At 33.6% G+C, this 17,231-nt stretch overlaps 1 protein-coding gene across 6 annotated transcripts in view; it reads left to right on the top strand.

The window, feature by feature from the left end:
• Nucleotides 1-15,235, top strand: part of CPSF6 (cleavage and polyadenylation specific factor 6) — a 28,930-nt gene extending 13,695 nt beyond the window's left edge. Inside the window, exons 4-11 of one of the 6 annotated variants that reach the window (XM_057556135.1) lie at nt 600-745; nt 1,655-1,828; nt 1,958-2,068; nt 2,526-3,030; nt 5,143-5,258; nt 5,748-5,901; nt 7,986-8,175; nt 14,808-15,235. In XM_057556135.1, coding sequence (XP_057412118.1) covers nt 600-745; nt 1,655-1,828; nt 1,958-2,068; nt 2,526-3,030; nt 5,143-5,258; nt 5,748-5,901; nt 7,986-8,172 — 1,393 coding nt within the window. In that variant the 3' untranslated portion in view covers nt 8,173-8,175; nt 14,808-15,235. The other 5 variants (XM_057556132.1, XM_057556133.1, XM_057556134.1 and 2 more) reach the window with 5 other exon arrangements.
• The last annotated feature ends 1,996 nt before the right edge of the window (nt 15,236-17,231 follow it).

Genomic DNA, 17,231 nt, shown 5'->3' with positions numbered 1-17,231 from the left:
AATTGTTCTTAAAATTGATTGTGGTGATGTTTGTAAAATTCTGAATATGCTAAAAAAAAAGAAACCACTGGGGCTTCCCTGGTGGCGCAGTGGTTGAGAGTGCCTGCTAATGCAGGGGACACGGGTTCAAGCCCTGGTCTGGGAAGATCCCACATGCCGCGGAGCGACTAGGCCCATGAGCCACAACTACTGAGCCTGCGCGTCTGGAGCCTGTGCTCCGCAACAAGAGAGGCCGCGATGGTGAGGGGCCCGTGCACCGCGATGAAGAGTGGCCCCCGCTTGCCACAACTAGAGAAAGCCCTAGCACAGAAACGAAGACCCAACATAGCAATCAATCAATCAATCAATCTTTAAAAAAAAAAAAAAGCCTTTATTAAAAAATAAAAAGAAACCACTGAATTCTATACACTCTGAGTAGGTAGTATGATGTGTTGTTATAAAAAAAAAGTTAAAGATCAAAGTGTGAACTTTGTATATTTCTAAGAAATATTTTCCATTTTCTTAGGTAAAATTAAATTCAGACCATTTCCTTTTTAATAAGAGTAGTAACAGTTAATCCCTCCTCACTTTCTACCCACACCCCTTTAAACATCTTTTAGGTTTGCCCTTGTTGGTGTTGGATCTGAAGCATCCTCAAAAAAGTTAATGGATCTGTTGCCTAAAAGAGAACTTCATGGTCAGAATCCTGTTGTAACTCCATGCAATAAACAGTTCCTGAGTCAATTTGAAATGCAGTCCAGGAAAAGTAAGCAACCCCTCAAAGGCTTTTATTAAAAGTTGTACATTTTAACTAATCTTGCTAGCATTTGTTAGATGTTATATTGGAGAAGTCATCTTAATATTTATATTTAGTATTTAGTTCATTGTAGAATCCATTTTAGAAAGTCCATGCTTTGAATTTGATTTAAATTACCGATTATGACTGGTCCCATGTACTGGGAACCTACTCCGGTTTTTCTCTAGATGTCACAGACCCAGCATTATACAACAGTGTGCAAGTTCTATAGCCCTGCCATTCTTGTCCTGTCATTCCCATCGTAAAGAAAGGAAGAAACTACATTCTAATCCTTAGATTGAAGGAAAGTTATGTGGATGTCTATTATGGTGGGGGAGGAACCATTGATAATCAGAAAGTATTTGTTGATTTTCCACTTAGCACCAAGACCTTTCACCACTTGGTAAAGTGGCTATAGAGAAGATTTGCCATATACACTTACAAATGTTATCACTTAAAGAGATAAATGGATGATCAGGCAATTAACAGAAATTCAAGTGGTTGTTTTAATGTTCTAGCACTTAAAACTCAACTGACGAATGCTACAAAATTTAAATGATTTATACTTACTGACATTTAGATTTCTGTTGGAGAATTTTGGTCTTGGCAGCTGCAGAGTACTGGTTTTTTGAAAGTAACTTATGTTTGCTTATTGGAAATACATTTAAGCCTGGATCTTTTGAGGCTTCAAAAGAACTTAAATAGATATGAATGTTTTACTAAACCGGTACTTCTCATGTAGTTTGGACAGGCCCAAGGCATCTGCAAGTTAGTATATAGTGTAAATGAACTTTGAAATAGAGTTGTTTCAATATCTAACAGTGGTTATGGATCAGCTATTTTAATAAATGCTATTTATGAGTATTTGGATATTTGCAGCTACACAGTCAGGACAAATGTCTGGGGAAGGTAAAGCTGGTCCTCCGGGAGGCAGTTCACGTGCAGCCTTTCCACAAGGTGGTAGAGGACGGGCCCGTTTTCCAGGGGCTGTTCCTGGTGGGGACAGATTTCCTGGGCCAGCAGGACCAGGAGGGCCACCTCCACCTTTTCCAGGTAAAATTTTTCTTAAATTACCATGGATAAAATGTGTCTACCTAATACCTCTTTTCCTTTTCTCTCTTTTTCAAGTAATGCATTATTAATGTGACTTACTCTCCTTGTTATACTATTTTTGGAATCCAGGAAATTTGATCAAGCATCTTGTTAAAGGAACTCGGCCTTTGTTCCTGGAAACTAGGATTCCATGGCATATGGGGCACAGCATAGAGGAAATACCCATTTTTGGCCTAAAAGGTCTTTATTTTTCTCCAAACTTGCTTGACTTATATATAGAATATTTACATCCGTCTTATTTTCTTACCTCTTAAAAAATCCTTTCAAGACCATTTTTCCTTGTTTCACTTTCTAGCTTGGCATCAGAGTAGACTATAAGGTGGGTGATTTCACTGTAAGAAGTGTGTGTACACTGAAAGATGGAAACTATCTCTAAGCAATGTAATCTATTAAAGTTTTTGTTTCAGTAATTTTTCTTAAGCATAAATTGAGCTAGTTAAATGTGTAAGGATAAACTTCACCTTTGTAACTGTTAGTGTAGCATTTACCATATGGGTTTCATTTAAAGAGAAAGAGTCTTGGTCTATGAGTTACGCTTTAAAGTATAATTTTGGCGTGAAGATTAAACTACCTTATTGAAGTGTTTTTTTTTTTTTTTTTTTTTTCTCTCTCTCTCTCTCTCCCCTTTATTCTATAGCTGGACAGACTCCACCACGTCCACCCTTAGGTCCTCCAGGACCACCCGGTCCACCAGGTCCTCCACCTCCTGGTCAGGTTCTGCCTCCTCCTTTAGCTGGGCCTCCTAATCGAGGAGATCGCCCTCCACCACCAGTTCTTTTTCCTGGACAACCTTTTGGGCAGCCTCCATTGGGTCCGCTTCCTCCTGGTCCTCCACCTCCAGTTCCAGGCTACGGCCCCCCTCCTGGTCCACCACCTCCACAACAAGGACCACCTCCACCTCCAGGCCCCTTTCCACCTCGCCCACCTGGCCCTCTTGGGCCACCCCTTACACTCGCTCCTCCGCCGCATCTTCCTGGACCACCTCCAGGTGCCCCACCACCAGCTCCACATGTGAACCCCGCTTTCTTTCCTCCACCAACTAACAGCGGCATGCCTACATCAGATAGCCGGGGTCCACCACCAACGGACCCATATGGCCGGCCTCCACCATATGATAGGGGTGACTATGGGCCTCCTGGAAGGTAAGTTAGTATGTATCTATAAAAGTAGACTTGGTGTATTTGATCTGCAAAAGGTATTTTTCTCTGTCAGTGAAGTTTTTAAAAAATCATGACTTTTCCCCAGGTACATAATTTTCTGTATTGTTTTCTCTTAGAAGAAGCAGTGTGATATGGTGAAAAACATACTGAACGGGGTTGGGAATAATCCAGCTCTGCCACTTATACAGCCATGTGATTTTAGGGCAAGTCACTTTGTTTTCATCATTTTTAAGTTAAAAGAGGTTAATAAAGATAATTGAAGCTAGCAAATGGGATCCTTAAGCTATTTTTAAGGTTTTAAAGTCAATCTCATTTACCATTGATGACACTACATAGAATGTTAAAGTTTCTTCATTGGTTTAGGAATTAGGTCAGTTTATTAGATAGGTACTATTGATTATTTCATGCTTATCAGGAGTCCTGAGTAGCAGAATTACTAACTTTTAATTAAAATGGGAACATTAAATAATTTACACGCATATTTGGGTAGACAAAGACTTATAAAACACAGACTTTATGGAAATTAAAATGGTTAATGGCAATCCTTAGAAAAAAGCTGCATGGAAATCACGGTGGAACTAAGTGATCCCTAAGCCCCCTTTCAAAGTACTTTTAAAGCTATCCATACTCAAATCATAATCTGGAGATTAATCTCTAAGAACTACTTGAATTTGCCCCGTTCAGTTTCTTTTGAGTTTATCATTTGATTTTATATTCTTTAACTATCACTGTTGAATGACTTTGTATTTCGGTTTGTCTGACAGTGTTCTGCAGGGATGGATTTGAGCATCTGCCTAATTCCATACGGTTGCACAGGGCCAGGGAAATAAATTTGATGTTGTAAACAAAGTCTCCTGACAGTTATTTATCCATAGAGGTTGTGTCTTTATGTGACTGCCAAAATTGCTTCGTTTTCTTTTGAAAAACGTTATAACTAGGAAGCTAGCACAACTTTTCTCCTGTTCAGCTTAATTCCAGTGAGCAACTACCTATTAAGTGTCCACTCGTGTATAGGGGCGGGTTAGGTGGCTTGGTTTGACAGTTTAAAATTTGAATCTCATGTCCTTTTTCTAACATAATAGAATTTCTGTAGTGCCAGTTTTTCTAGAAATACATTTGTATATATGTTTTTGGTTATTATTGAGTAATTTTTAATTGAAAATTGGAGAAAACTGATTATCTTGCGTGGGTTTTTTTTTTTTTTTTAGGGGATCAGATGGGTATGAGTCACAGAAATTAATTGAAATCATACATGGATTTTGAACAACTTGTGATTTGGTTGGGCTGTTTATAAAGTTTTGGGAATAACGGTAATACCTTATAAACATGAAGAAGGTTATATTAGCTGTTTCCTCATTTCATTGGAATGAACTACTACTGCTTGCCTCAATTCAACATCCTACCTAGTAACTAATAACTAAGATGGCAAAAAGTTTACCTTTTCCTATACTACACATGTAGTCACAACTTTTAAAGTTGTCCAGCAGCTTTAGAAAATCTTGGGATTTTACTGGTTTTTTCCAACAAGTATTTACAGGTACTGAGTGCCTTTTATTTGCCAGATAGCCTTCTAGGGATTCAGTGGCAAACAAGATAAGTCTAAAATCTTCTCCCTCCTGAAATTTTATTAGTCCAACAGACATTTATTATCCTCCTCTTGTGAATTGGGCCTTGTGCCTAGAGGATCCAAATATAAATGAAACCAAATTCCATCCCTTGATTGTGTAGGGTTGTATTTTTTGCAGTCAGGATTTTTTGTTTAGATATACATACGTGTCGGGGAGACATCAGAACAATTTATTATATCTGTTTTTGTATGACTCTGAAAAATAGTATATTATAGTTAAATAAATACATAATTTCTGGCCTCCAGAAAGATGAGGTTTCTAAGTTGCTACTTTATTTCAGCTGAAAGATAAGGGAATTTTGCTTAGACCTTCTCTCTTTGTAGGAAAAAGATCACGTTTCAATCTGAAAAAGTAACTATTAGCTCTAAGGCACTTGTCAAAAGCAATTATTTGAATTGCTTTACACTATTGTGACTAATTTAGAAAATCTTTTGAATATGATTTAAGGTTTATTTCGATTTTACAGGGAAATGGATACTGCAAGAACACCATTGAGTGAAGCTGAGTTTGAAGAAATCATGAATAGAAACAGGGCAATCTCAAGCAGTGCTATTTCAAGAGCTGTGTCTGATGCCAGTGCTGGTTTGTATATTTCTTTCTGTATTAACATTTCTTATTTATGTTATTAGGAATGACCTAAAAAGTACAGTCTTGAAGATGGGTCATCTACATGTAGTAGTTATTTTTATATTTCCAAATCATTACCTATACTTTATTTAAAAGGCATTGAAGGGAACTGCATGTCACAGTGTAGTGGAAAAACCCCTAATTTAAAAATTTTAGGTGTAAATTTAAATATTAGCCCTGACATTTAATGGCTCAGGGACCTTAAGGCAGCTCATTTATTCTCATATTTACTAAATGATTGTGCTTCACACAGCTATAATAGTAACAAATGGTGTTAACTTCACGTACATTAAAGCCTTTCAGAATGGTGAAACTCTGAAAAAAATTAAGACATCTTCTGTAGTGATTTTAAAGTGCATTCCTTTTGTAAAATGGTTGCCCCAAATAGTTTGGTGGTATTTTGAAAACAAAATTTGACTTTGGCCCATCTCCTTCCACTCACAGGTGATTATGGGAGTGCTATTGAGACATTGGTAACTGCAATTTCTTTAATTAAACAATCCAAAGTATCTGCTGATGATCGTTGCAAAGTTCTTATTAGCTCTTTGCAAGATTGCCTTCATGGAATTGAATCCAAGTCTTACGGTTCTGGATCAAGGTAAAACTTTCCTGTCTCATGTCTATTTAAAACTGCTGCTTTGCAAATAGAAAAAATACTGTGTTTGGGACTTTACAGGACTTTGATTTTACTTATTACTGTTTACTTAGCAGCTAGTGTGATTTTGTTGTTGTTTTTGTTTAATCCCTAAATCAAATGTTAGGTGTTTGCTTGCTTAAAACCCTTCAATGGCTTCCAGTTATTCTTAGAATAAGACTGTAAATATTGAAGTGCTGTGTGATATAGTTCTGCCTATCTTTTCAGCCTCACTGTGGACCTCTCCTCTGGCTCACTGTTCTCTAGCCACATTGGTCTCCCTTCTCTTCTTCTTGACACATCAAGCATTTGCCCACCTCTCTGTTTTTGTACTTGGTATTTCTGCCCACCTTGCTGTTTTTGTACTTGGTATTTCTTCTGCTGGGAGTCCTTTTCCCTGGCTCTAATAGCTGGCTCCTTATCCTTCGTGCCTCAACTCAATCTAACTTGCTAAGAGGGGTCTTCTCCCAGGTTATTCTGTCATGTTCATTCTGTTTATTTCTTTCATAATACTTACTATAGTCTATTCTTATTTATTACTAATGCACGTTTTTTTTTCACTAGAACACATCGAAAGATGGAAAGGACCTTACCTGTCTTGTTCACTACAATATTTGTAATGATCAAACAGTGCTTGGTACAGAATGGGTGCTAAATAAATATTTCTTGAACAAAGGAGTTAATGAATAATCTGTTTCTTAGTATTTTTATTTTAATTAGGCAGTTCCTTTTTTTTGGCATTACTGCTGACCTTGAAATTTTACATATTTTCAAAAGGTAGATCTTTAACCTTGACACGATACTTTTAGGTCTTTAGTGTACTTTATTTAGTGGTAGAGTTGTCTTCATTAAGTTAGGAAAAGAGAGTTTGTATTTGTCATAGTCCCCAGCTTTATAATTATTACCTTTTTGACCCAGTATAAAGATGTTTGGATCTGAACACATTTGTCATACCTAAAGACCGTATCTTATATAGTCTTCTTTTAACTATTTAAGTCCAGAATAATAACTTCTACTTTGATCACAGGCTTAGCACTTAATAATGTTTGCTAAGTTGAGCTGTCTGGTGCAGAAATACAAAACAGAGATTAAACTAATAGCCAGTTGTTATTTCCTTGTTGTGAATTTCAGAATTTAGAATAGTAGGATTTCTAAGATACATACTTTGGTTAAAGTACCTGTTTTTTGTTGTTGTTTTTAAAGGCAGTTCATGAAACATTTCTCTTTATTAAATAAAAATGAGAATAGTATCTCAGTCTTTTCTAGTGGTCATGTTTACTAAGTTTCTTCTCTGCTTCCCACCATGCCCCTCAGCACCACCACCCCCCAAGCATACCTATGTATATATTTCATTAGAAAGTTTCTTAGTGGGGTAACACTCATGGTGAACCATATTTTGGCTAGTTTTAAATGTAAAATTGATATTTACACATAGGTTTAGGTAACCTGTATTAATGGGTGGTAGTTTTATGTATTTAAGTCTCATTATATATTGAGTGATTTCATGAATTTTATGTCTAAAAAACTACCTTCTATATGTTCTTTAGCTTGAAACACAAGTCCTTTGAAATTTTCTCTCCTTTACCTTTCTGCTTTTCATTCAGTAAATACTGCATGTCTGTTTTAGGCTGCTAGTTATAATAGATGTAATAGACGATATGGTGTATTGCCATGGTGTGTCTGGTTCCCAGTTTTTATTTATTTATTTGGCTGCGCCGGGTCTTAGTTGCGGCACATGCAATTTTTAGTTGTGGCATTCGGGATCTAGTTCCCTGACCAAGGATCGAACCCAGGACCCCCCTGTATTGGGAGCGAGGAGTCTTAACCACTGGACCACCAGGGAAGTCCCGGGTGAATGTTTTTAAAAATGGGATTTCTAGTTCATGCTTGTATGTGAGTAAATCATTATTGGCAGTTCAGGATATTTTAGTTTAAATTAGATTTATAAGTTATTTTTTGCCTTAGGTATTTTTAAACACCAAAATATTGAATATCTTTTTAAGCTATCTAATTATGGAGAGCATTAATCCAGTAATTTCTTTTAGAAGACGTGAACGATCAAGAGAAAGGGATCATAGTAGATCACGAGAAAAGAGTCGGCGTCATAAATCCCGCAGTAGAGATCGTCATGATGATTATTACAGAGAGAGAAGCAGAGAACGAGAGAGACACCGGGACCGGGACCGGGACCGTGATCGAGAGCGCGACCGAGAGCGCGAGTATCGTCATCGTTAGAAGGTGGGTATTCCTTGTTCCTGTTGTATTTAACATGTGTATTATTAATAGTAATTATAACTCCGAGGCTATTGTTTATACAGTATATACCCACATTTTACATGGTTCAACTACTTGTTCTGAATTTAATCTTCTGGAAACATCTGAGATAAATGACAGGTGAGTAATAACAGGTAAACATTTTGACTTCTTATCCTTGAATATTGTGTTGCTTGCTTGAGTTACAGCTTTTAGGTTTCAGGTTAATGGTCCTAAGAAATAATCAAGAGGACTCATTGTCTACTTCTAAAAATCTAAAAATTGGAATTCTCTTAATCACATACATAGTTTGCATGTGATTTAAAATATAAAATATAGGGAGTTAATTCATACTATATATAATATGCTTGGACTTTAAAAAATAAAGTTTCTCTCCTGAACTAATAACTTTATTTATCCCTAAAAATTTTAAAGAAAATCTGACAGTATAATAGTTTATAATACAGGAAGAATATTAGGAGGGTGGTTTCTCAGCATTGAGAAAAACTTTTTTTTTTTTTTTTAGAAAAGACACTTTTCCTGCCATCTGGGTTTTGTTTTTAAAAGAAAAGAAACAGTATTCTTTAATTTGCAAAGAAGATAAGAAAGTTACTCAATTAAAATGGATTCAGGGTATTCCATATAGAGAATTTTAAATTGTATCAAATCATACATCCCAGGTTAGAATAACCTTGAAATAATTTTCTTTGATGTTTCATTCATAAACCATAATCATTGTCTTTTATTTCTGTATTTTAAAACTATTGTGTACATTTTTCATAAAGCGGGAAGAGTTGTCTGTTTATACTTCATTTTCACGTGTAATTTTATTTTTATATTTGTGAACAGCGTTTATTCATGTGAAAAGTGGGGAGAGGGCACTATAAGGCTTGTGCATGTGACACAAAGGTTATTCTGTAAACAGATTTTTTTTTCCTTCATATGTGGTGGCATATCCAAAATAAATTAGGCTAAAACAAACCCCTTATTGGTAATTACTCTTTACATGATTATTTTCCATAAATAAAATTGGGAAATATTGAAAATTCAGTTATGGTAATTGTTAGTATTTAAATTGTTATGGGCAAAATCAAAGGCTTGTATGTAATTCTGTGACAAAATAACAGTTTCTTTAAAGTAGATATATTTTAGCAAACAAGATCCTTTTTAAGTAATATTACTTAGAAAATAAGCATGTAAGTCTTATTTTTATGGTACACAAATTACCTATTACATTATTTACAGTTTTAAGGGCTTTTTGAAGTAAAAAGGCAAGTTTTAATACTTCTCCTTGCATTTTGAATATGCATCTTGAATATATATCAAAACCTTAATTTTAAAATAGTTCTCCATGTACTGTATTATAGAACTTAATATAAATAATCCTCAAACATTATTTTAATATGAGGCAAAACTTTTTATTTTTAAAACTAAGCTTATTGAAATTGATACTGTTTTTGGATGTAAGAACTGAATGTTGTGTCATGTAAGACTAAATGCTAAATTTTAAAGATGTAGCCCTCCGCCTCTCCCACTCCCGCCCACCCCACCCCCCAGCTGAATAGATCTGATCCCATCTTATGAAAAAAGTCTGTGTCCATCAGTGCTTAAGGTGAATTGTGGCCAACTTAGGGAAATGCTTAACGTGTATCAGCCATTTCATTTGAAGTAAGATACAGGTCCTTCAAGTTATATTTTTATTTAGACTTTGTCAGTTATCAGCAAGCTTCTAGTTACTGAAGTCATGATAATGGAACTTGCATACATTTTCAGTCATCTCCAAGATTGGATATGCCCATCAAGGGCATTCTGAACCAGTTTATACCCAAAGTTAATTAACAAGTCTTCTTAACGGTTTTAGCATAGTTAAGTAAACTTCTGAAAGGTCCATTGTTAATTTTAAATACTTTGAATTAACATTACATTCCGGTAATGGGTACACCTAACTATATCATGGTTTGAGTTTCATTACATTCAGACATTAACTATGAATTCCTAACTTGCAAACTATTGTTGACATTTTTTCTTAATCACTGATGTGTACCATACCAAAATCCCCATGTTTTGTTTGTGCATTAATCAGAATTGAGTTGTAATATTGTTATGTGCCTTCATCCAAGCAAAATTTTACTTAAGCATTTCCAGTGCAAAAAATTCTGTTATCCTGGAATATTGTACCTTTGCTATACCAAACAGTATTTATTGTGAACATAGACGTGAATAAATGGGAAGGGACTTGGATTAAATATATCTGAGTGAAAAACTTTTTTGAGCAAATAAAAAATATCTGCACATTTAATCACCATCATAATGAGGTCTATTGACCTTTTTTAGAAGTTTTAAAATATGAGTCCTTTTGAACTTTTATGTAAACCTTAAATGGACTGAATGGAATAAGAGTAACTTGGAAGCTAAAGTGAATGTCAGTAGTAAGTCTGTATACAAATAAAACAATAATGTAATCTATTATTAAAGTGATGATGAATGGCTAAAAGGGCGAGTTCTTAATTTAACTGGAAACTTAAATGATGTTGGCAAGCTGTTAATGTCTGTCCCATCTTAATTTTTTTGTGTGTTTGAATTGTTGGTAATGTTAATTACATTCTCTCATTTAAAAAATGTATTAGTTTTTCTAAAAGCATTTAATATCTAAGTTCAAATATATAATATTTTAATGGGAATATCGGTATTGTAAATTTCAGCATGTAAATATATTGTGCTTCATATTCTGTAATTTCTGCCTCTATTCTCAGACCACTCTGAGCAAAACAAAAGTAGTTCAGTGTTTTAAGATTATATGCTTTTTACAGAAATAATTTTGTTTTCATAGTTTTCTTTTGTGTTCCTCTTACTATTTGCTGGGAACAACCCTACTCAGCAGATTTCTGTTAACAGTTCCACTTTTCTTTGTATACTGAAGAGTAATGAAATGAAATTATTTTTTTAAATACTCTTTATTCATGCTTTTTCTCTCTCTGACACATGATGTTTTACACATTCTCAAATCATTATCCATTCCTTTGATAGATTTTAAGCATCATGTATGGGGTATAGGTTAAGTAACTATACTTTCCTTTGCTGTATGATTACTTTTCTCCTATCACAAATACCATGATCTTATATTTTGTTGTCATTGCACAGAATTTAGGGTGTTTTGCATCCCTTATTCAGTTTATAGCTTTGCATTAATTTTGGGGGGAAAAAAAAGCCAAAAGAATCAAAAGTTCTTGCATAAGTGTTAAGATGGTTTTATCTCCTCAAGAGTTAGTGTTACTTTGAGTCTTATGTGAAAATTAAATTCTTCTAATTATCTGATGAATGATACTGGTGGTAATGAGATTTAAAAATTATTTCTGCAACTCTTAAGTCATCTGAGATCTGACTAATACTGTCCAGCCCTGTGTTTATGGTTTCCCCATATATCCTAACTGCTTCATCTGGATATGCCAGCTCTCACTTTTTTCGCTCTAATTTTCCTTGCTTTTAGTGTTATTTGCAAAACCTGCCTGACTACACAGTTGTGTTAATTAAAGTGAGAAGAGGGTAAGAAGTGATCCTAGAATGGATGTATAGTGTGTGTTTTGCTCACTGTGGTTTAAGAATACGGTTTTGTTTACAAATGATTAATGTTCCCTGTTTAAAAAAAAAAAAATCAGTGCCAATGTGAGTCACCTTGATCTCTCACCTTCATCTCAGTGTGAAATTTATTACCATTGTTTTAGCTTGTAAATTAGATTGTTTGAATAAATAATGATTTGAATGAATAGTTAGCATTGTTTAAAGGAAATCTAATAACCAAAAAAGGAGTAAGGGTGTCACATATGCTGTCCAAATTTACTAATTTGCCTTGGTGGTAGCATGTTTTAACTCTCACAGTGAAATCTAAATCACACAGCAGCTTATTTTGAAATGTCCATTTTGTCAAATTTTTGGGGCAAAGCTGGGTATTCTTTAACTGTGAAGTTTATTTCTACTATTTAGTGAACTGCCTAGAGCAACAATCCTGTATATGTTTTATAGTGTAATGAAATGCGTTAGTTAAAATGAGGTAAGTACTATCTGCAGAGGTGCAAAGATGAAAGTACGAAATGTTTTGGTAGTAAGGGAGTTTTTTGTAAACATCTACAACAAACAGGATTTTGTGTAGTATGTTCTAGTCAATGCAAGAAGGGATTTTGATTTTGAAGAGTTCACTTGTATTTAGATACTTCTAGTTCTTTTGCCCACTTCATCTCCTTTCCTCTCATTAAGAAAAAAGTGAATTTTATTATACTGCGTTAATAAAAGTATATCTCTAAAATTATATTAGAATCCTTTAATTCAGTGTATTAATGTGAAAACCTGTAAAAGATCCATATCTAATATATATTTGAATCTTTTACTTGAAAGGTGAATTAACTGATACCAATAAATTTGCTTGGATAAGTTTTCTAACAGAAACACTCGTAATTTGAGTTGTTAGTATTGACTGGATCTTGCATTATCTCAAAATGCAGGTGCTTCTCTGTATTGAAATTTTAACTTAGTGCTCGCTTTATATACTTCATTAAAGAGCCATAGATTGTCTGTCTTAGTTTTTTTAACAACTGCTTACATAGATCTTCCTTCTATAACTGATAGCTAAAGCAAGAAATTGTGTGGCTTTGACATTATAGATTTGACCACATGGTATTCTGAAAACATGACCGTTGAATGTATTTGTCACTTTAAGCTTCTTTTTGATATCTTTGTTCATGTAGATTTCTACTTAGAAACTTGAGACTATAATATGGAATTGGGTTATTGGAAATGGGTTGTATTGCCTTCAAATTTGCTTTTTCTTTTTTTTTTTTTTAAGATTGTAAAATTTTGTATTTCCAAATGGATAAATGTAAAGTGTTTAGAAATAGAAATAAAAACTGTCAGATTATCCCCCAGATTTTGTCTGTATGGTGAAAATTAGAGACTTATTAATAGTAAAGATCTATCTATAAGGCAAAAGATAAGTGCATTCATCCTAAAGATATGTGTTGTAATTTCACAAGCAGGATTCTTTACCTAAAATGTAGTAAAAATTCTCCATTGGAGTGATACAAAATTGCAGTGTATGCTATGTTTTTTGGAAGGGTTGGGTATTTTTGTTTTGCTCACTGTGACTTAACTTTTCCCTCTTATTTAAATCCCTTCCAGCATGACAAAATAATTAGGGAGATAACATCCTTTTGCAATAAGATTTATGAATTTCCCATTAATCTATTTTTTCAGATTAGAACATATGCCTTGTCTCTCTTTAATACTTCAATGCCAGTTTTTTTAAGTATATTGCAAAGTAGTAAAGATAAAATGTGTGAAAACTACCTTTCTAGATTTTTTTCCATGAAATAATTCCACCAAAAGCTTTATCAGCATAAGATAGAATACAATGAAAGGTAACATTAGAAATGGCTTAAGTATCTATTTGAAAAATATGGGCAAATTAAAAACTATTTAAAAGTCCAGGATTATAACATCTGCTTTTTCCTTTTGTAGTTGTAAAATTTAATTTTTTCTGCTAGGCATTGTGAATGCATATGTGTACTGTTGCTCTTAAGATGCTTATACCCTAATTGAGGAGGAAAGGACATAGAAGAAAATTTATAGTTGTGACAATATTAATTACTCTTAATTGTAGAGCAAAAAGTATTTTTCAGTTACTTTTATGGAAGACTATCACTAAACATTGTGCCCTTTTGCCTCTTACATCATATTATTGAAACACTCTCTGGGAATTTATATTTTAAATATCTGGTGTTTCAAGTGATCACCTATATCCACGTTAATTGAATGTTTCTTTTGTGAACCTCTACCTGAAGTTTGCATATTTATGTATTCCTGAAATTTTAGGTTATCTCATTTATTGGGGTTTTTTTTCTTTATGTGAGTTTTCAATGAAATTTATCATTGTAGGTTCCCATTTAGCTTATTTTGGCTTAGTTTATATACTTACATTAGATATTTCAGTGTAGGTGGAATAGAGGGACGGTAATGTTATAAATTTGTATATGTCTAAAGATTTGTACGTGGATGTCATTATATTTATTTAAATGTGCATACTGAGCTTATATTTATAAATTTTGTAACATGGAGGACCGTTTGATTTATAACATTTGCAGAAGTTCCTGTATGTCAAATAAATACAACTAATTTGTAAAATAATTTATTGCATTTATATTCAGTTCTCATTTAATTGTTTATGAGTTATATAGAATTTATGTGGATGAATGAAAATATTTACATTAAAATCATCCAAGCGTTTTTCCATTTATTTTTGTAGTACGCATACTTTAGAAAATGACTTATAAATGTTTCCATCTTCACAGAAACAGTAGCTGCTACATTTTCATTTGTTTCAGTCATTAAATTTATAAGGCAATACTATTTAAGAAGAATGAAATCAGAATGTCTCAGTTTTAATCATCACATAAATTTGGGAGCGTTTCTCCATCGCAAAGGCAGCTACTGTTTCAGTTAATTCTTATTTTGTGTTAGAATACATAACAGTGTAGATGCACGACTTGTGTATGTATAGTTAAGCCAGCATTTTTCTGTGTATTATGGGGAATAGCAAAATCTACATCATAAATTTTGACACATTACAGCTGAAGGAAGAGGAACACCTTCCAAGACAAAACAGTCTTCATGGGGGAAAAATGACGCTTGTCCAGCAGTTTGCTTCTTGTGATTGAACTGAACCTGTAAGGATTCATGGATAAAATGAACAGGAATAGATCTGAATAAAGCAAATCTGCATAAATGGTAACCAGTAGCTCTACTTTTATTTTTTATGTTGCTTACCTGTTTTATTTGAAGGAAACCTGTGTGATTTAAAAAGTTATAGCTTTTGCAACTTCATTACTGGTTATATACATTTAGCCATTATAATGTGCAAGCAATTGGAGAAAAACGTCAAGTAAATGCTTGTTTTATAGTAGTTTGTTCTTGTTAAAAATGTTCATATGATAATGTCTGTAAACAGCACCACTTTGATTACAATAGATGTAGTGTTGTAATAAACTGTTTAATGGGGCTGATGTGTAAAGCTGTTCAAGTTATTTGATGTTTACACCTCAGGGAAAGTCTTGTGTTCAGCAATATCTAAAGATAATGTTACTATGACATTTATACTGTCCTTTAAAAAAACATTGCAATAGCATTTTTGGATATGCATCAATCTAATCTTGCGTTCAGTGAATTAAACATACTAATTAAGTGTCTCTTGCCCTTGATTTTGATATTAGAATAGGTGATTACATGGGTATTTAATATTTCTATATTCTGCTTTTCTAGCTGTTTTTACCTAGTTAAGCTTGTGACTTTGCTGAATGGTATGTAAACTTGTAAAAACTGAAATTTCACAACATAGCAATCCAGTCATTGTGTTAGGGGTCAACAAAGATTTTGTGGTTTTAACATTTTAGTAAAAACCCACACGTGATTTGCTACAGTAATGAAGCTTAATTACAACACAGATGTACTGAAACGCTTAATTGTAAACTGCTAGCATTGAAGAAATATTTTCACAGTTCTGATTTGATGCGGCAGTTACTTGCTATTTTATATTGATAGTGCTTATGGTTTATTTTTGAAGCCATGGGCAACGTAAATATAGGCAGCCGTGCAGCAGACAAATGTGAGTAAAGAAAGCCTTAGTTTTATTTTCCAGTTACAGGAAATAGATTTCTGAAGGTTGTGATGTTTATTAACATTGGGTTGTATTCTCCTATATGTGTAATAGGAGATTATAGGTGTACCTATCTCCACAGTTTAAGGAGTTCTGTGTATTCATGCAACCTATTAATTCATGCTGAAGTTACCTAATCAAAGATTTTTTTCAAACCTGCCTTGCATATAAGCCCACATTAAAAGCACCTGGCTAGCATGTGTTCTTAATTGTAAAATTAGCATAGGCAGAGTGTCAATTTGATTAGACATTTTTATAGAAAGTTCATTTGAATCATTACTTCAGGAATTTGAGTTAAAATCCTTAAGCAAGTTAATTTGTGTTTAATGTTTTAAAAATCTGATTATCTTTGAGAGCTCTTCTGACAATACACTTTCTTTTTTTTTTTTTTTTTAACGTATAGCCAAATTTTAGGACGTTGCTTATTTAGGCACCCTAAATATTATGTAAGTGCAACCTTAGAAGCCCTTCAGAGAACTGCAGTTCTTTACTTTCATGTTGTCCACCATCATACCAGTTCCTGCAGAATTAGCTGTTCTAAATTATCCATATTATTGCCAGCTTTATTTTAAAACATTTTGTGGTTAGGGTATTTGTGCATGGAATCATTGGTGTTTATCAGAACTGTTTGCTCTCAGAAATGATTTTTTAAGTGTTCTATCTTGTTGAAAATGCAGTTGCCTTTTTAACATTTGGGAGTTGTATCAAAATCCGTTTTCTTTGTGTATAGATGTTGTTAGTTTTTGTTATTTCTTAGATTTTTTTATATTACAATGCTGTAATGCGAAGAAGTATGGACATAAATATATTACAAGGGAATTAGTTAATAGTAAGCTTAAAAGGTAAGTAAATGTCCATGAGGATACAATTTTCTCTGAACAATTTAAAAATGGAATCATAAAAATCTTAACCGTGCTTGAACTTGAAATGAAAGCTGGAAATTTTGTACTAATTAAATCCTTCATTTACCTTTTCATTTTTTTTTTTTTAATCAGTGGAACCCTTTAATTGCTCATACTATATCATTCTTCTCCCTACTTGGCTGATCTCATTACATGACTTTTGTTGCAGACAATGTGAGTGTACTAGAATTGTTTGCTGTTAGTCTATTATAAGTTATCAGAAGGGAATAACTTTTTGATTTGATCAATTTTTGCAAAGTCTTTCTCTATCTGATACATGAATATATGGCAGTGAAGGTGAAAATGCAAGCTATGTTTTATTCTTCATATCCCTTTTTTTTTAATGGGCTGATGTTATTTGAAAAAAAAATTTTTAAATGTTTAAAAACAATCCAAAGAGATAAATCTCTACATAGACACCAAAAAAAAAAAAAAGAGTC

Source organism: Balaenoptera acutorostrata, chromosome 11, assembly GCF_949987535.1.
Source record: "Balaenoptera acutorostrata chromosome 11, mBalAcu1.1, whole genome shotgun sequence".
NCBI lineage: Eukaryota > Metazoa > Chordata > Mammalia > Artiodactyla > Balaenopteridae > Balaenoptera > Balaenoptera acutorostrata.
Note: the sequence above shows the minus strand (reverse complement) of the source record. Positions and strands in the feature narration are given on the sequence as shown.